Source organism: Falco biarmicus, chromosome 14, assembly GCF_023638135.1.
Source record: "Falco biarmicus isolate bFalBia1 chromosome 14, bFalBia1.pri, whole genome shotgun sequence".
NCBI classification, from domain to species: Eukaryota; Metazoa; Chordata; class Aves; order Falconiformes; family Falconidae; genus Falco; species Falco biarmicus.
In genome coordinates this window covers 10,378,126-10,398,832 of record NC_079301.1, presented here as the reverse complement: position 1 = coordinate 10,398,832, position 20,707 = coordinate 10,378,126, and the positions used below count along the sequence as shown (strand labels likewise).

General features: G+C 35.3%; 1 protein-coding gene across 2 annotated transcripts in view; it reads right to left on the bottom strand.

Moving 5' to 3' along the window:
- LRCH2 (leucine rich repeats and calponin homology domain containing 2) overlaps nt 1-20,707 on the bottom strand; it is a 54,576-nt gene that overhangs the window by 9,323 nt on the left and 24,546 nt on the right. The window contains exons 7-21 of one of the 2 annotated variants that reach the window (XM_056359658.1): nt 20,124-20,211; nt 18,926-19,037; nt 18,518-18,615; nt 18,325-18,392; nt 18,029-18,133; nt 16,032-16,109; nt 12,477-12,545; nt 9,928-9,976; nt 8,686-8,802; nt 5,428-5,472; nt 4,920-4,970; nt 3,798-3,855; nt 1,818-1,930; nt 573-710; nt 201-278 (exon numbers count right to left, since the gene is read on the bottom strand). In XM_056359658.1, coding sequence (XP_056215633.1) covers nt 201-278; nt 573-710; nt 1,818-1,930; nt 3,798-3,855; nt 4,920-4,970; nt 5,428-5,472; nt 8,686-8,802; nt 9,928-9,976; nt 12,477-12,545; nt 16,032-16,109; nt 18,029-18,133; nt 18,325-18,392; nt 18,518-18,615; nt 18,926-19,037; nt 20,124-20,211 — 1,267 coding nt within the window. The remainder of the gene's footprint in view (nt 1-200; nt 279-572; nt 711-1,817; nt 1,931-3,797; nt 3,856-4,919; nt 4,971-5,427; nt 5,473-8,685; nt 8,803-9,927; nt 9,977-12,476; nt 12,546-16,031; nt 16,110-18,028; nt 18,134-18,324; nt 18,393-18,517; nt 18,616-18,925; nt 19,038-20,123; nt 20,212-20,707) is intronic. The other variant, XM_056359659.1, reaches the window with a different exon arrangement.

Sequence of the window (20,707 nt, the reverse complement as noted above, 5' to 3'; positions counted from 1 at the left end):
CATAAAAAAAGTAACTTCCTCAAGTTCAAGCCACAGGTCAGAAATGGGACATCTTTTCAGATCTTCAACTTCCCTGATCAGTATTTGCTCCGAAATCACTATTCCTCCCTGAATTAATCCACCCACCCCCAAACGAACTTCAGTATTTGCTGACATTTTCTGTGGTTCTTAACAGTAAGTCAATAAAGCAATTAGTATACCTGTGGAACGCCCAGTTTTTTACAAGCATCAAGAAAGTTTTCAACATTTCTTCGGCACTTTGCCATACTGAGTTTAGGCTGTAAAGACAGAATGTTAGATCTTCACCATACATTCATGAAGGATTGTATATTTCTGATGCAAATTCAGTTACAGTTGCTAAAAAAACAAAACAAATTTTGTGAAGACTCAGTATATGAAAATAACTCTTAAACTAAACTTCTGAGCCTTGTTTAATGCAATGTTCTTGCATAAAAACTGAGGTGAGGAATGTAGCCCATTAATATGGTAAACACGATTCATGGTGTTTTAGTACTGAACGTCAAAATGTTGTTTTTACATAAGATGCAACAGAAGTAAGACAAATGACTTACCACTGCTGGCGATGGTACGTGAATGCTGGCAACAGAACGTGGCCTTATGTGATTGGCTAAGTGGCAAAGAACTACTCCATCCATCAATGCTGCTCCAATGTCATCTGGCAAAATTACTTTTAACCTTGATTCAAGATTCTATTAAAAAGTTCATAAGTATGTTACTTTCAACCTTATCTAATTTCTATTTTAAATCCAGGGTATTTTAAAACATTCGTTTACAAGGGACATTTTAATACTTAAGTAAATAAAAGTACCGAGTACAAATACTCTTTCCTCTTTATATCATTAACCTTCCATTCCCTTTGTCTTGTTTTTAATTACGCAACTACATAAAGACATTCAGTCAACAACTACCCTGATACATAGCTCTCAAAAGCCATACAGTGAACTCATTACTCATAATAGGAAAGCACAGAATTTAAGGACAGAAACGTTTAGCCCAAGTATCTCATTAGCTGTTAGCATGCAGATTTTGTGGGTTGAAATCATACAATTTTACTAGGAGGAGGAGGAAAGAAAAAAGGGAACACAACCACTTTGGGGATGGCTATTTCATTTGTGCAGATGACAGCTAAATAGCTGAGGAGAGGGTGGCCAAGAAGTGCCCACATTTGTGTTACAAAACTGAAAAGGGAGGCGGGGAATAGTTTCTTCCACTCCAGCACCAAGCCTTCACTGTTTCAGGAAATGAACCAGACAGAAACAGCCTTCATTGAAGTCACACCCCAAATTAGTCCTGCTCTGAAAAGCAGAGCTCCTACAATTTACAATTAACTGTTAAATATCTTGCGAACAGAACTACACAGAAAAACTACTGAAGTCTGAAATTAGAACCCATTCACTGTTGTATAATTTGCAACAACCTTCTATGATCAAAAAGCATTTGGCTATTCAGAAGGCTATGGTCAGCAGCTGCTTCAAGTAGGCTACTTCCAATCTCAGGTCAAATAGCAGCATACATAAGCAGAATTACTGTCTCCCTAAAAAAACCTAAAACCTCAGAAACCTAAAAACATTTAATTTCTAATTTCATTTTTCAGCTAAAAAACCATTTCGTTCCTGGCGGTATTTTGGATGGACCAAAAATAGTAGCAGTGTAGCCTGTTAGATGAAATTCCTTAAGAAGAAATATCACTACCAAGAAGCTGTTGTACAACTGCAATGATTTTATAATAACAGTTTAAATTGTGGTACAAAGCAAACTAAATGCACTGCATCCACAGAGTAAATAATGGTACATACATTGCGAAGCTGCCTTATTTGCTCCCTTTCTTCCCTTAAATGCTCCATTTTCCTCCTCATTGTAAATCCAGGATCCACTGCACCATAGTCCTGGCGCGATGCACGACTGAAAGCTATTAAACATTAGTGGAGTTAGTTTTCACAATCCAGATTAAAAAAATGCAACAACTAAAAATCTACCCCCAAGGATAAAAACAGGAAAAAAGCTGCAGAACTTTTCAGAACAAATATATTTAAAGTATGCTGATGTAAAAGATGCTGTCTATGAAAGTTACCTTTCAAATAAAATACACAGTTCATCTTACTTAAGTGCAAATGGGTAACTACAAAATAAGGAGACAGAATTGATATCAATATTCAAATATCTGTTTGAGATCTACTACTCTATTTACACTTTTCCCAAGCATATCTTGCAATCTAGCTTTGAACGTATTTTCATCGTGTTTTACTTTTAATTAAAATATAAAGTCTTTATGAAGACTAAAAAAGGGATAGAACTCACTGATATAACTTACAATGAAACACTTAAAATATATATATACACACATACATGCATGTGTCAGGTGTGCATATGCAGCGACATGATGATCACTTATTAAACAACTAACTGAAAAATATGAAATGTCTCATCTAGCAGTGCAGAGTTCTTTAGAAAGTGAGGTCTGTTAAATCATTACATTCACTTTACTATTCTTCATGGTCAGAAAGCCTTCAAATAAGAATTCTATTATTTTGTAGAACACTTGCAAATAAAAGATTCTGTAGCAATACCACTGTATCCTTAAGTATTTTACCCCATGCATTTGGAGCAAAATTTAAAAAAAAAAAAGAAAAAAATCAGTACTTACACCTTTAGAACTTTCTGTATTGTTTTTAGCAGTTTGGATTTTAGTAAGACACGTAACAATGAAAAGTAACAGAAATTTTATAGATACTCTTGAAATCACTGCTCTGATTTTATACATTGAGTATGTGGTTTGTATACAGAAAAAAAACCGACTACAAGCCTGCCTGCTTCCTCCTATCAAATCTGCACCTTCCTGATGCAGATGCACCTACCGAGGACATCGATAACTCAGAAGCCTCTAAATGATCACAGCCAGGCATGACCTGGTACATGCAGCTAACCTAACTATCTCTGGCACAGAAATTCACAGAACTGCTTACACATCTCAAGTTACTCAATGGCCCTGAAGAAACCACTTGCATGACCTCAGTCAGGCATACTCTGCTACTGAGGGCTCCCAGGTAGTATTAAGGAGGTCAAGCTTTGCTACAATAAACACCGAAAAAAACCAAAACCTGAAGAGCTGAGAGCATTAATGAATCTGCATGAAGACTGTTCCCTTAAAAACAGAGAATAATATTAACCGGAAAAGGGACTGCACAAGTGGCTTTTGCAAACTATGTTTTGCAGTTGACACCCAATATTCACATAGGCATTTGCAAATAAATACTGTAACTGCAAAAAAGGCTGTTATTATTTGTACCTAGAATCCAGAGGACCAAAAGTTTGCGTTAGACAATACAACTTTCCAAGACTGCCATACCCTCCTCAGAAGAGCCAGGGTGCAACAAAGCACTAAGCCATAAAATACCTGGCAAAGCTCTGCTCAAAGCACCCTTTCATAGGACAAGGTACAAAAATCTACTTCTTTCAAAAACCTCCTGCCACAGCCATCAGGTCTTCAGCAAAACTGCATGCTGTTTCCCTGTTCATTGACGGTGAATAAATATGCAAGAAATAAATATTGGGTGGGGAATAAAAAAAAATAAATCACTGTGCAACTTGGAGAACTTTCAATTATTTGTCAAAGCAGCTGTCTGCCTTTCCCAGTACTATCCTTGTGGTAAGTACACTGGGTGGATTGCTATACTGTGCCATCTCATTTTAATTCATGCATCTGCTATCCTTACTGCGTATTTCAGCCCAGGAAATAAACATTTGTTCTATCATGCTAAGTTAGAACAGCAGCTTACCTGACCTTGGTTTGAGACCAAATGGACCATGAGTGTTACTATCTGTCCTTTCATAATCCTGTTAAAAGAGATAAAGTCAATTTTCTTCCATGCATTGAAAGAATTAACTTTTGTTCCCATCAAGGTAAGTGTTTAAATTGTTGTTGCTCAAGAAAACTGAGTCCATCTTAACTGTAACACACTCTTTTGAAGAGGACAGTATCAAAAAAATAAAAAGAATGAATGTAATCATTACATGCAGATAAATTTCTCTTACTGAGGAAGGAAAGCAGCACCAAACTAACTAAAATCTACTCTAAACCATTTCAAACTACTGCAAACCATTCTGTGAACAGAGTTCCAAGCCAGCTGCAAGCAAATGCAGTTAATCCTCCCAATACTAAGCATCAAAACATTTCTTAAGAAATGTTTACTTTCAATTATGAAGCTCAGGTTTTTCCTCATTTCACCATCTAAAAAGAGAGGTGCACTCAGTAATTTGGTATGTACATGAGATACCCTTATTCCAACTCATTTTACTCAGGAGATGTTCTTGTTATGCTCCCTCAGGTTCCTTATTGACACAAGATAGAAATGTTAAAGACACTTTTGTGTGTTTTATTCAGACCTCAGTAGTGTAGCTCAGCCACAGTGAGACTACGTGGCCATTCCTTACAAAGGAACGTAACCAGGGAACGAAGCTGCGCAGCTGCACCACAGAGGCAACAGCCAGAATTGTAAAGGATGAATCTCCCTAAGAAGTGTCCATAACTTTGGGTTATATAAAATACTAAACCACAAGCTTTACTTAAAATCCTTTGGCTGGCACATAGGGGACACTTAGAAAATATGGCAATTTTGATTTTTGTTTTATTAGCTATTTTTATTCGGAAAGCAATGCACCTTTCTACACACAAGTCAAGAAGAAGAAATCTAGGAGAGATCCGGCAGTTACAAAGGTAAAGCAAGTTGTAATATCTGTCTCTAGTTTTTATCTATTTTTAAATTTTTATTATGATGAAATATTTCTAATTGCAGCTTCAAAGGAAATTAACAGCTTCACATCTGTATGGAAAATCTGCTGACAAGTAATGTGTACGAAGAAGTGTTTGTTGAATGAAAAACAAAACCACAAACTTGTACCTCAGACGACACAGGAGACTGTGGGGACACATTAGTATTATCACTGTCTTGCTAAAAAGAAACCAAAGAGATGAAATTATAAAAACGAAAATTATGACTTAAGAAGAAACATGAAATTATGAATACACACTACATGAGACATGCAACATTTGTCAAGTGAGTGACAAACTGGCAGCAGCTAAATTTAAAAACACATAAATCAAGGAAACACCGTTCACTGTTTATGTCGAATATGACTTTTACATTACATCGGCTTGATATGTGAATTAACTTTCCTACTACAGAAGCAAGTAAATGTCCTACTTTTCCCCAGTACAATCTTGATGACTTCTTTCAAATAAAGGAGTATATTACTTATTTCTTTTATGGCTTTGGAATACAAAGTTTGTTTGCATGGACTCAACTCAGGCAACATTCTTCTGTTTTGTGACTGCGGCTCAGAGATGTTCATAAAAAGCAAATGAATAAAATGTTTTCTTAAATATTTTACACAGTTACTATTTCTCACCTCATCGTTTTCATTTCCACTTGAACTCTTTCTGGAAGACTTATACTGCAAAACACACACAATTATTACTTTAAAATGGAAGTATGGTTTTCATTTGAACTAAATGGCTTGATATCACTCAGATGTTACTTATTACTGGTGAAGCTGCTGAGAAAAAAAAAATGTTACAAAATCAAAAAGGAGCAAAAAAGAAACAAACCAGAAAAGGAGTATCTAGTTCATAAGCTAGTCAAGATCTTCATTATGTGGATGAGATAAGAGCATTTTAAAACTAAATACTTCTACAATATGAACTGACTGCACGTGACAGTTGATCCACATGAAAAGATCTTAACTGCTACCCTGAAGCATTGCTTGCTAGAAAAAATTATGCAGCCTGTGAAAGTTTACAATGTTTATGTGTAACTTTAAGACTAATTACACTGGTTGACCTGACATAGTAAAAAATCAAATTAAAAAAAAAAAAAATATCAGTATTTTCTTCACAACTTCACAACCTGATCACATCTTTTCTATTTAAGACCAGCACTTCTTCCACGGGTTTGTCTGATTTGATGCATACTGCCTTCATCACTGTCCCGCTTCCCACTATGCTAGAATGTTAGGAAATAAAGGAGGGATTGAAGGAAGAAATTTACACAAGTAGTATTTAAGAAAATGCTGCTAGAATCAAAAAGATTCATCACTACACCACGCCGGTAAGCGTGTTGGGTGTATATGGCTGGCCTACCCATCCTTATGACATATAACCCATAACACAGGCTAAATTGAGACTAACTTTAGAACTGGAAGGATGGTTCTCCTTCAAAGATCTGACTTTCAGGGGTACTTTTTAGGTTTTAGTTCAAAGAATGTCTTAAAAAGGAAGTAAAACCTGACTTGCAGCTATATTCTTTAATATTAATAACCACACAAATTTACATAGCTCTATTTTAAAGAGTTTTATTTATTAGTTTATATATATAGATATATATAAGTTTTTATATATATATTTATATAGAAGACATTTGTCTTCAAAGTTATAATGGAGCACTGCTGGACTGTGAAATTAAACTGCTTTTTAGAGCTGAATTTTCAACAGCTTTTGAACTACAGGCTGAACAATGCAGACAATGGTGAACAGCATCTCTCTTGAAAACTGAGGCAAAGGACAAACAGCTTTTGTTAGCTATCCTACTGCCACCCATTTTCTGTGCAAATTAAACACATCTTTTGATGAGTAACTGAATAAAGTGTCAGTTGTTGGTCAGTGGGATTCTTTTGTTGTTTTAATTTTTTGGAATTTTGGGGGGGTTGTCTTTTGAGGGCTTTTGGTGGGGATTTTGTAGATTTTGTTTGTTTGGTTTTGGTGGTCATTTAATTTTTTTAAACTACGCACAGAGTACAGGTAGTTCTGGGGTCTGATAGAGACCCATTACATATATCCAAGATTGGATATTTCTCTTCTTGGGTTTATTTCCTGTATGTTTGCGGTACAAAGGAATATATTACTTTGGCAGCTGATAAGGCAAAGCCTAATTTTCTATGCCCTGCAGTCCTCTGCTGCTGACTTCTGTTTATACAGGCCAGTTCTGTGTTACAGTTTTTCCACCATAATCAACCACATCAAGCCAGTAATTCTTTTCCACTGTGGATACATTAACAAGAATTTCAGCTTGGATGCAGGTAGGATCCAAAACGACTACAAGCTATTCTGGAGGAAAACAAAGAATAAAGAAAAAGTCATTTTGGTTGATAAAACTGTCTTCAATGGTAAGATTCTTTTTACATATTTAACGCAACAAAGTTTTCAGCTTCAAGCAAGACTTCAGTGCAATGCCACAAGAAAAGTTCTGATTCTCACGGGCATTTTTGTACTCTTCTGCTGCACAGTACAATGGTACAATAAAAAATATACAATATGTATAATAAAGATGCTCTATAAATACTTCTGGATGCTGAACCAAGTAAATTTTCCCTGTTCTAATGACTTATCACAGTAATCTGGCACGCATTCTTAAGATACTAACGTTTGGTAGCACAGATAGGATTATTCAATGAGTTTTTCACACAAGAAAACATAGACACAATATGAATTGTATTTTCATTCAGTGAAAATACACAGCAGCGGTATGGGGTTTTTTTCCCCAGTTTGCTATGGAAGACAGACTTGACTTCACTTGCTCATTGCCTTGTTTTTGCAAATGATTACCAGTGATACAGCATTTTTTGTTAATGATACACCCTGCTTAATTCACTTTCGAGGTATGTCTATAGCTGTATGCAATGTCATTTCAGGTATTTCCTTCCATCACAGAGCTCAAAACTGAAATCTGTATTAGCATTTAAAGACGTCCTTAAAAGTTACGAGGAATCACCAATGCAAGTTGTCTGTATTGACCCCACAGCTATTTAATGAGTGAATGTCTGAATTCTGTTTGATTTGGATGTTTCCCCCCTTCCCTGCAAAGGCTGCAGGGCAAAGTTAATTTAGAGATGAAAACCCTGGAAAGAGGATACACTATAGAAGCTGTCTGTCTTATTTTTTTATTCTGAAGAGTTATGGACTTGTATCTGAGCTATATGGCATTCTCTGTTTTTTCATAGAATGTAATTTCTTTAGAGATCCCTAGTATTTCATAAAGATGTTTGATGGCAAAGACCCAAGAAACTAATTTCCTAAGTGACAAATTTAATTTTAACTCAACCTAGCACTGGTCAGAATTCTCCTATTTCTCCACTGCACCCAAATACAAATTTTATCTAATGCTGCTGTAACTCACCTGTTTCCAATAAGCACACACTGACATCTGGTGACCAATGGTACACACTACAGCAAAGTAATACAGAGAAGATTTCCTCTCTAAAATGCAAACTAATGCAGTGAGAAAATGCATAAATCATTGTTATAACCATGCTACACAAAAAGGTAATGCCTATTTTCCTTGCACTACAGTACAAAAAAAATAAATCCCTCACAATGGATGGGGAAGGACCAACGACTGAAGATTAGTTTCTGGCTTTACCAGGTTGAACTGTAAATTACTTTCTTATATTTAAAGGATAAACAAAGTCTTTGGTTGATTTTTTTCCTCCTATTTTCCAGCACACTCATATTCCCTACATACTTAACTGAAAAATAAAAACATTACAGGTCACGTGTAAAAGCCTGACAACCCTTCAGGTTCTCTTACCTTTACTTAGTTACATAGTTTCTTCTACTGTTGTTAAAAAAAAAAAAAAAAAAAGTGTCACCCACCCACACTACCCCCTCATTACCTTGAAATACTCTTTTCTAATTTGTTTACTTCTCCTTCTTTCCTCATTCTGCCAAATCACTGGCTGTGTTTCTGGCCAACGCTGCTCATCCATTGAATCCTTCTGGTTTTCCAGTGGCTGTAAGGTTCAGAAATATTTTTAAGTAAAACGTAAATATACCTCGCATGTATTAACACAAGTTATTATGAACTACAATTACGAATTTTTTGTGCCTCTCATAATCTAGCTTTATGACATAAAAGTGTTACCGGTCTTAACAGTGATTCTGGTAGAAATCACTTCTTTCCTTTCAAACCCTAAACTCTATTTCATAGAAAAAAAAGCATCTATGAAGCAATCCTTAATAAAGTAACATCCTTTTCTGCACTACGCCTAATATCTGCAGGTATGTTAGGACGCCACCTAAGGCTGCTATAAATAACTTCAAAAAAAGAAGTGCTGTTAGCCACTAGCATATCTAATTTCTCAACTCAAATACTCACTGCACAGGAAAAGATTGGCTGCAACAAGACAATTTAAGTACTCGTCTGCTGTTCCTATCTAAAAGATTACAGACATCAACTAGCTGTAAAAGAAATCTCTCTTCCAAAGTATTGTATTGTGCAATGTATTCTGAAGAGACAGCTAAAGTAGATTTATTCTCAAAATAACAATGAATATGTACGAATGTCTAAACTGAAAGCAGACAATCTGAAGGGACCTTTTCATAAGGCTAAAACTGCATTTCCAACTATTTCTTCATATGAGAATAACAAGCCATTTAAAGCAATTGTAAATACCTAATGGATCAAAATCTAAAATAATAAAAAAGTAGTATCTACAGTTTCACTGCAATTTTATTGTGTTGTGCAAGCTTCTCAGTGAGGTATGGGGAAAGAAATGCCTACATAATTCAAATCATTTTGAAATTTTTACAAAAAGAACATTATGGTGAAGCGATAAAATTTACATGTAAAGAAATACTAAACCCAAGTAAGTAAAACTTCTGTGTCATTAGTTTCAGGATCTTAAAGCTTGTACCATATGCTCCTAAAACAAAAAGCCTCCATTACATACAAGTCAAATCACCTTGAAGCTTAAGATCTTCGGGTTTATGTTTTCCACCACAATTACATACATACAATAACTATGTGTATAAGAAACCATATGAATGTATAACAGTTTTCTGCCAGAAATACGAAACTCAACCAAACAAAAAATCATGCAGATATGAAGCCACCACGTACACATTTTTATATTTACCTGCCAGCTGTATGGAGACACCGGGGAATTCACTTCATCTGTTGAGACACTAAAAATTAAGATGAGAGGCATTATGAAATTTACTACTTTGTGTACTTCAAAACCTTGCAAGTTACTGTAAAAATATCAAAAAAGTGAACGCTTAAAACAGCAGCTTCCTTGTAGTGCTACAGTATTTTTTGGCTACCTCTATAAGGATGTCACAATGTGGCTAAAAATTATCCATGTGACTACAATATCAAATCATATTTCACTCTCCTTTACCATACGTGGACAGTAGGTCTTCCACACTACCATACTTTATTAAGATAAAGCTTTTTCTTAAGCATGTTGATCCTTAGAGATTGCTACTGCATTTACTTTGTTTTGTTTCTCAAAGCAACTAATGAAACATTTTATTCAAAGCTGACAGAAGATCCGTTTTTAAACTTTTGGAAGGCTGACATGCTTCCTTTCACTGTTAGCTCTTCTACAGCAAAGTAGAAGCTTAAACTAATAGGGAAAGGAAAAACATTTTAAGATGGAACAGTGAAACTGCAAAATCTCAAAAAATACATTCTGGAAGATGGACTGCCTGAGATGATTGAAAGTTATCTGGAAAAGAAAAATGTTTAGATTTAGTGTCACTTCAAATTTTTCTTTCTAAATCTTTCTGTTAAGTTCACTTCTATCATGTTACCAGCAACTACTTCATTCATATTCCGACAGCTGACTTGCAAGCCGTGCAGTATACCAAAAGGCTTACAGCTGGGGACTGAATGCAAGAAGAAACTAACATGAGCAATTATAATAAATCCTAAAGGAAAAGCAAATAGGCACTTAATTTCTGCTATTCTGTATTACTTTTCCTTTCTTTTTCTTTCAGTTTGCCTCAAACCAATCACGCTACTTTTTAAAGCGGTTAGGCACAGAAAATTTGTCTGAATCATGTCCAATAGCTTGCCAAGCAATCCAGTTGAGAACTGCAGATACTGCTGCAATAAATAATTGAATTTTGCTGTTGATGTATATGTATCTATTAACTATGACATGTTCTATAAGTGTAAATTCTTCGGGGATATGACAGTCGTTTCTAATCTCCTTGTATGTTCCTTATGCTGTTGCGTGGTTTCAGTTCCTATGTATCAGTGCAATAAAACCACAAATAGCCTGCAACATCTACCTTACCTTGTGTGCACACCTCAAATTTAGAAGTTGGGGGTGGCTGGGGGTTTTTGAGGGGTGGGGTTTTTTGTTTGTTTTGGTTTTAAGTCTCAGAACTGTTTCCGTTTCATTAACGAATGGGGAGAAGTAAATTTAACCTTTTCTGATTGCCCTGCGATATGAAGGCCTAATGCAGCGTACACTACAATAGGTGACAGCGCCTCCAAGAACAGACACTGTACGTTAAAAACCCAAGGACTAGAAAGTTCCAAATGCAAATGAGCAGTAGTTGTAGCATGGTTCATATGACCACAGGACACATGCACAATTAACTTTTTTAAACCACAGATACTAATAAGACAGAAGATAGCCAAAATAGGATGTATGGCATTGAAATATCTACACCGTGACCCTTTTCTCTTTGAGTAAATGTTTTCCTGATGTGTGCCTGAACCGTAGAGAGCTCTCTAGCAACACCAACAGCACTTACGGCTTTTTTCTCCAAGATTCACAGCCGAACTATGGCAGATACATACACAAGCAGGTAACAGGTTCTTTTGAAGGTGCAGATTTTAGAAGACTATGGAGCTAACAAAAATCACAAAAGCCACCATTCAAATTGAGTTCTTGTTAGGAAGCTGCCCGCAAGCTCGCTTTAGATTAAAAATTAAAATAGATTATTTCTTGACCAAAGTGATTAAAAGAACTGTTCCAGGATTCCTTAGGGAGGGAAGACTGAAAACTTGTAAGTTCTCTCTCACCCATGTAGTCAGAAATGGGAAGCTGTTGTTTCCCAATTTCCTAAAGAGAAGTTTCTGGGTATTTTCATTTGTTGTTGTTTGTGGTGGGTTTTTTTAATTCAAAAAGAAGAGCGTAAGACTACAGCTCCTGCGGACAACGGATTCCTCATTGATACATCCTCCACAAACAGGAAAGGTTTTGCAGGCTGTGTAGGCTTAACTCCCAGCAACACTTTTCCAATAGCTCTTAAGAGCACAAAAGGACTGCCAGGGAGGAAAATTTAGATGCCTAAGCACAGCCCCAGTCCTATTTTATGTAGCACAGGATCCCACACATCTGCACAGGACTGTTACCTATGGCAGACATGACCTTCTGCACTGGAACCGGGTATCTAAAACATCACTGAATGCTCATCTTTGGGCACCTGAATTGCTGCCATCATCAGACCCACAAATTAGTTTCTTGATGACATCAACTTTCCTGAAAGCTCAAAAAGACAGGTATTTTTTTTAATCTGAAAGAAAGAAGCTAAAGAACAGATTATCTGTGCAGCTTCTATTTCATCTTGAGCTAAAAACTCTTGACAGAAGATGGCAGCAGCAACACAAAAAATATAAAAATCAAATTATAAATAAATTAAAAAACTGAACGCTGTGTATCAATACCATTTTTCCGATTCCATTGGCTGCTTTGGCCTGTTCCTTGTGCTTACTGAAACAGAATGATTAAGAAGCCTAGAAAGAAAAAAAAAAATATACGTATTTATTCAACAGTTTGGTAGTTAAACCTTTATTTTAGAATACATGTTACTTTCACTGCATAACATTTCCTGTAAATAAAATGTTTTAAACATTAAAGTGATATTTTCTGTAAAATTAAACATGTATGTGTGTATACATATGAAATCCAAGCCCAATCCTGCTTCCATTTAAATCAACAATATTGTTTCCAGCTCTTGTTCAAGTTCAGAACTTTAAAGAAGCAAAACCTGATACCTGAAACCAAAATGAAGTCTACTTTTAGTTTTCTCCCTAAATATATACTATTTCAACTGATCTCACACCTGTGTCAAGTTATGCTGCCCTCAACACAAAAGGTCCCACTGTTCATTAAAATTAGAAGACGGAGGATAGTCAGCCTAAAGCAGACAAGAAATGATACGCAGATTGAGCACAAGAAATCGGTAGGAGCAGGTAAGAAGGCCGCTGGTTAAGAAACACTGCAAGCACAAAAGAAATGTAGGGGGAAAAGGAGAGGCGGAAAATGGAGAAACACAGGCTAATAGCTAAATGAAGAGTCTAACGTAGAAATGAAGCAATGAAAATTCCATTTTTCTAAATGGTAAATAGTCAAAAAAGCCTAAACTTAAGGATTCAGAAATATTTTTTCACCTGGAACAAACACATACCATGCATGTGCACACAGGAAGAAGATACGAGCTTTTATGGATGTGTAAAGTGTTAACAAAACAGTAACGCTTTAAACATTTCCAAGCTGTGTCATGTTGAACAGTAACTTGAATGAATAATTCCAGTTTCTTGGAGGTAGTAATATTACACTTTGACGCTGACTTCATGTGCAGAACTGTGATCAAAGTGCATTTATGCTGAATTATACACAGAACTAGAATGTATTTAAGAATCTGAAAGAATTAGAACACCAACTATTCAATGGAAGAAAGTAACACAGTAGGCACCTTTTTATATTACGATTACATAGGGCAGTAAAACCATTAACCTAAAATGACTGATGACTTTTCAGACTTCCGATTACTGAGCTCAAAGGTATCACAATAATCTCATTTGTAGTTTCAGTCTTTCACTGTGTGAAACTCAATTCAATGAGATTATGAAAAGTTCAGGCCATTAACCAACAGAGTCTGCAGCATTCACAGTCTGCAGGATCTGCTCCCCTGTATTTTGTTTTCAGAAACTTAAGATTTTTTGAGTGTGAATTCCAGAATTAAACTATACTATAGCCAGAAAAAAGTTACAAAAAATTAATATTCAGAGCATAGGTTATCGAACCACAATATAAACATACTATTTTAGAGTCATTAATTTTTTAGAGAGAACTCCCATTTAAATGAGCCTTATGTCTTCAACTGAAAACAATAAGAAATTCAGAGAGACTTTGTAGCAAATTGTGACCATTACAATAGAATGAGCTTTCAAAAAAAATAATAATTTGAGTCACCAAACAGTTTAATGCAACACTTGCACCAAAACTGACACTCTCCATGTAAGTTCAATGATTGTATGTAACGCAGGCCACTTATTTTAAACTCACTATACGAAATACAAGAAAAAAATATCCAAGCTAATTCAAACACACATACACACGCACTTTACAGCTACCCTGTATCTATGAAACATGTATATAATTAATGTTTGAGTTTATAATAAAGTATATTATAAACAAAATATATTTTTTTTTACTTTATAAAACTTCCTGTTTATAAAATGAAGAATATTGATGGGGAAGTAACAGTAAATTCAGTATCTGTCAGGTTAGCAGTTACTAGTCCAGTCAGAGAAATCTGAATTTTCTGTGAAAGGAACTTCAAAAAGGTTTTAGTTAAAGAAAATGGTGAAAAAATTTAATCTGAATTTCTAAATTGCAGACTGAAGAATTCATGGCAACATTATCTTTTCAGCCAGAAGGCTGGGGTGGGGAGGGGGGGCCATAATTACTATAGTCATGTTAAGAACTGTCTTCTAGGAAATACAATGGAAAACTGAGTGTGCAAAATGAAAGTACAGGTAACTCACATTCAGAAGTCATGTTCTTTTCAGTATGGTGTCAATGGTGCAAACATTCACCAGCTGTTCCCATTCATACTACAACTCATTAAATCCAATTTGTTTTTTTATTAGATCCATCAATTATCAGGCCAATTACTTACTGATGGTCACACTGAATTGCTAAATAAGAACTTGCACAGGACACTTGTGTTAGTACTGCATTTAATTTTCTACTTAGGGTTCCTACTAACCACAGAAATTCTGTTTTACAGAGGTAGCATACAAGCCATTACCCTGAAACAGAGTTCTAAAATTCATACAAAATTTGAGATGTAAATACTCAACAGCACATACACCATGGCACATTTATATATATTTTAAACTTATTTTTCTAGTTTTGTATCCTGCAAGTGTAATACCTACTCCAAACTGCCAACTAGATGGGAAAGAAAGGCAATGGCAAGACCAATGATGATATTGTAAAAAAAAGTATTTAAAAAGTGGGTCTCTTCTCAGACATTTGTACTTTCATATTTTGAGCAAACACAACATCCTAACTAAGGGACACAAATGAAGCGAATGATAGTAATGCTATTTTAAGTTTAAACAACCTAGCACTACCTAGGGTCCATAAAGTATATCAAAACATTAGACATATTTTACAGAAAGGCAAAAAAATGATGGATTTTAAACTCATTCAGTAGCAGTGTACTGTCTTCACATATGGCACTGCTCTGTGATCACAGGCTGTGTTCTTAGGGATTTCCACAGTTTTAGGAATTTGCTATTGTGAGGTAAGAAGCCATACTTTCACGCAAACTGAAACCAGCTCATTTAGTACTAATGAAGATTATTTAATTTCAGCTGTACTACTTTCTTTTGAAAAAGACCAGGAATATCCGGAGTAAGTTACAGCATTTCAATTGATAAGGTAACACAAGTCTGAAATCACTTGGATTCATTGCCTACATGTCTGAGCACAGTCTACACGGCCCATTCCAGATTTGTTACCTGTGAGGTTTGTGTATCTGCAAATGCCTCCCTCACGGCTGCCAAATGCAAAAGAAATTGTCACTGGTCATGCTAATTTGAAAATTATCACTTTAAAACCAAGATATCTTAAATAAAACAAAACAAGTTTTAAAGGCCCACACTTTTGCCTGACGTTCTATACTTGAGGTACGATACATTAAAAACCAAAAACACTGCAGAGAAAGCATGTTAACGGTACAGGAAGTTATGCTTCCAGGTTTGGACTCAGTTAAATGTTCTTTGGCAAGCTGCCCAATTAAGTATTTTCCTTAAGTAGTATTTAATCTTAAAGAGCAATAAACATACGGCAATCTACTTTTGATACCAAAGTATCCTAGGCTAATTGAGCCAATCCCTTTGTTTTTGTTTAGGAAATGGCCAAAACTGTGTTTTTTTGTCCACATTTTAACTTTGGAAATCTGAAGCTCTACAAACACTTTATACCTTGATGCACGTCCTGCCGCCCTTGTCCTCTGGAAGAGTTTTTCACTGAATGAAGTTCTATAGCTTAATGGCCTTCGTCTGTATTCATATTTCATGTACACCAAAGCCAAAGGTGGAAGAAGAAGCAGGACAGGTTGATGGGAGAGGACAGGGAATTCATTAGCATAGCAAGCAAAAAGAAAGAAGACTGCATAATATTTAAAAAAACTCACACTGAACAAACAGAAACATGATTAGTAAGAAATTATTTTGTGATGCTCACTTTTCTGATGATTGTTTAGACAGATTGAACATATTTTCCACAAATAAACACATAAATATCTTCACTACACCTCTAAATATTATTCTTACTGCTGTTTATGGCAAGAAAGTATAGATTCACAAAACTACGGATTGAAAATCAGGGCTAAATTTTATATCAGAGGTTTGTCCTCATGGACTTAAAGATACATAAGCAAGCTTTAAAATATAAATGTTAAACTAAGCAGTAAAACTTAACTAATAAGATTGTATATGTCTGAACAATTCAAGAGCAAAGCAGAACCATTAGCAAGATCACCGCAATAAGATACAACAACATATGACAAGTAAAATTCAAGTTGCAGTACTTCAGAAGAGGAGTGGCTTGGTATTTCAAATGATTAAATAACCAGGAAATACTAAAACTAATCAAACAAGACCCACAGGCAATATAAATAATTATCATATAAAAACCTAGTAAGAGAAAACCACTTATTCTCTATTTATTAATAAATTAATATGTGAAAAATTAGCATTCTTAAATGGTTTTGCAATACTTCTGCTAATAAGAACATATTAGCATTAATATTTCAATCGTATTTTTCCCTTCTCTGTGAACAAACCATTCGTAAATACACTGCATAGAGTTATAAGGAAAACATATTTCATCTTTTCTGTGTGCACATACATACTACTGCTTTTATATTTAACTTATGTAAAACACTGAAGAATTTTTAAAGCTCTTTACAGTTTCAGGATCGATTTCTGAGGGCTTCACGTTTACTTCAACTATCAAAACAGCAGTGCAGAATGTCATTACACAAAAATTCAAAAGAAACAGTATTTAAGCTGGCATAAAGTTAAATCCATTACTATGGGATAATAAACAACAATAATGAACTATTACCAACTACAACTTTCACCTTTCAGGAAAGAGCTTACTCTCGCTGAAGTACCTCACTGGTTATTTGCCTACTTGGTAAAGGAACCAGAGAGAACACTGTTCCGACCCCAGCTTGTCTACACCCTGTGCAACTGCAGGTATTCGTTCTTACTCTTCATTTTACACGGTTGTTAACTTGTTCTATTACATTCCTTTAGTCTGCCGCTTGTTCTACAGCTACTTTTGAAGAATCATTCTGTTGTGATGCCAACATGAGACAGGCACAGTTCGTCAGGATGAACTTACACTATTCAAATTATTTTTTATATATATATATATATAAAAATATGCTTTTTCGTTTGACAGAATAACGTTTGAAGAATTTTTCTCTTTGGTTCATAGGAAATTTGTATCTCGCATCAGACAATGGAGGAAGTACCACTTAAATTACCTTGTTTACCAGTAAAATACGACTGGTTTATTAAAATACAAACTATATGCAGGGTCCGCAACTCCTACAAACCAAGACAAATTAATTTTAACATGTTAAAAATAACCTACCTAACTAAGAATAGTTAATGCTCATGTAAGTATGCTGCTTTGGAAAAAACAAAAAAGTACAAAGAAGTTAACATACTTCAAACAAGGAAATCAAGAGACTTTCACATTCATCTCTTCCTCTCCATAGGAGTGTATCACCACTTCTCTAGACAGCAATTTTATGAAAAGAGACAGGACAGGTTTCTTTGAAGTCTGTCACTAACTGTTTAACATCTGGACAAAACTGTTCTTAAAATAAGGTGTCAAGAGCTTTTGGGTATAAGGCAGGTTAAAGAATCAACTTGTAACAAAAGTTATCTTAATATTGTAATACCTGTGTTTTTGTTCTTGCTGTAGTAACTGAGCTGCTATTTTTCTCAAGTCAGTCACTTCTTTGAGTTCATCATCGTCTTCAGCAAGCAGCTGCTCTTTCTGACATCTTAAAAATCAAAAATTTGTGACTTCAGTTAAGCAAGACGCAGCAATGAGTATATTAATGCACAATAACTAAGTGCTTCCTATAAGCTTATTTTCCGTCCAAGAGTGAGCACTGTGTTCAATATGAAAAGAAAATCATCATCACCCCCCACTGTCCGTAAAATCTTCCCCAAAAAAAAGCTCAAGATTTACCTTTTTTCATCTCCCCAGTCCTCATTTTGTTCTATTTTCTGGGATTTCTCAGGATGTTTTCCCCGTTCCTTACACAGAATGAAAAAATAAACTTAAGCTTCAACTACAAAAAAAAAAAAAAAAACCAAACCCAAGCCTGCTGAACAGGTTGGGGTTTGTTGTTTTTTTTTGGTTTTTTTTCAAACTATGCTACCTTGATATAAGACAGCAACGGTCCAATCTGTACCTCTCCTTGCTCAGGAACAGCTCCCTCTTCTGCATTCGGATCAATGTAATCATACACCTCCTGGTCTAGTGAGGATTGATGAAGAATGGAAAAGATGGTATTAAACAGTTCTCTCAAACAAATGTTTTTCCTGAGAGAGATAAGCACTTGTCAAAAATGTTAAGATAAAGATAAAACAATGAAATCATGTCTCCCTGAGCCAGAAATAATCTTTATTCTTTCTTTCTGGCCTTATCTATTTACACTGCTTTCTGAAATGATGAAAATACAATCAATGCCAATATGTGATCATAACATTTTGTACAATTTTCTTATGTTAGATTACCTAAGCAAAAGTATTTGTTACCTAAAATGACAGATGCACAACAGTATTACCTTTCTGTGGATCGAGTTTACTTCCCATTACATGATTGTCATTCCTCAATGTCTGTTCCCTTGTTGATTCTGATATCTGGGAGTGAAGGCTGATTGTATCATCATCAGACGGCTGCAAGGACAGTCACATTTAATAGAGAACTTGCATATCAATTACAGTATTGGATGATTTGCTAAGAACTTACAAATTATAGTGCAACTGACCCTATTACGAGAAACGGCTCCCAAGACAGAAAATATCAAGGCAGATGGGGGTTCTCTGTGGCTGGGGGAGCTTTCTGGGGAGTTGGGAAGAGTGTTTAAAAGAGTCACAGTTTAAGAAGTGACAGACAACTGGTCAGTATATAGTACTGAAATACAGTATTTCATTCAAAGAGGTTGAGTCCAGCATCAGTCAGTGAACCAAGCAAATAATAATTAGGTACTTTCTTATCTAAAGCCTCCAAGTACTTTGACCCTTGTTAGACCTAGGGGGTGGCAGAGTTAGGAAGGGACGTGGGCAGTGGGAGGGAATCACAGCTTTACTTCTAATAATTTGGAATTTTCTTAGACAACCTAACTAGCAATACTTCTTGTTCTACAGTTTCCCCAATAACAGTCACTCGGCATCTGTAATAGTTCTAAGTTTCAAAAATCTTTTGTTCTACACTATTCTGTTTTGACATCACTGTTGGTAACTACAGCTCCTTAATCTAGATTTCTACAAATACACAGGTAACTTGTAGGGATTTTTGTTCACCACTTTAAGCCTAGCAGGTTATCCAGAAGTTTATTACAATTTAAACAATGGTGAGGATTACTAATGTATACAACACAAGTTTCATCCAAATAAACTTTCATTTTCTTCAGTACATTCATTTCATTAATAATAAAATAAAGTTTCAAATAAGTTTTGTCATTTGTGTAGAAAATGATTATGCACTTCACACATTAAAAAACCCAAACAGTTCCTCGGGTCAGAATTCAGTTCTAAAATGTATGAAATTTGGATTGGAATGAACCTTAACCAGAAAAGTCAAAGCAATATGTAAATTATTTGTGTCTGACACTGGCAGTTCAATGGTTTAAACTCAACTATACAGATATTCAAAGAATATTAAACACAACTTAGTTAAGTATTATCTCAAATGATACAAAACAAAGGGAAAAAATTCTACAGTACAGAAATTACAGAAATTTAGCAGTGAAAAATACTCACTTCTGTTGTGGACAACCTTTTATCTCCATTATCACTTCCAATGCCAGAGTCTGGTCCATGGTTTTTATTGGGATAGAAGTCCTCCATGCTACGTTAAGGAAAAACAATACACAAAGTGCCACACAGGAATGAAGGGAATAGTAGTTTCACTTTTCTAAATGAAAATAAACATCTTTTTAAAAATACGTTCTCTATACTTATCAGCAGTTGCCAATACAGAATTTCTGCACAGTACCCCATGTGCTGAGGACAAATGCTTAATTTGCTACAGCAGTTGTTAAAAAAAGAGCACCAAAGCACAGTTAAAACGGACACAATTAATTATGGTTCTCCCTCTGTATCCATGCAATTCTAGAATTGTTCTATTTCATTAAAAAATACAGTCTTCAAAAAAGCAGGCTTCCTCTGAAATACGGCAACTTGAATTCTATTGCAGACAGGGTTTTCTAATAGTAGTAAACAGACATTCCCTAATAAACTGTCGTATCATAATGGTTTAACTCTGCCTGAGTACCTACGATGTATTCCCTCCAAATTTATGCCTTTCCAACACATAAAATTGGCAGCATCAGCAGGATGTGTTT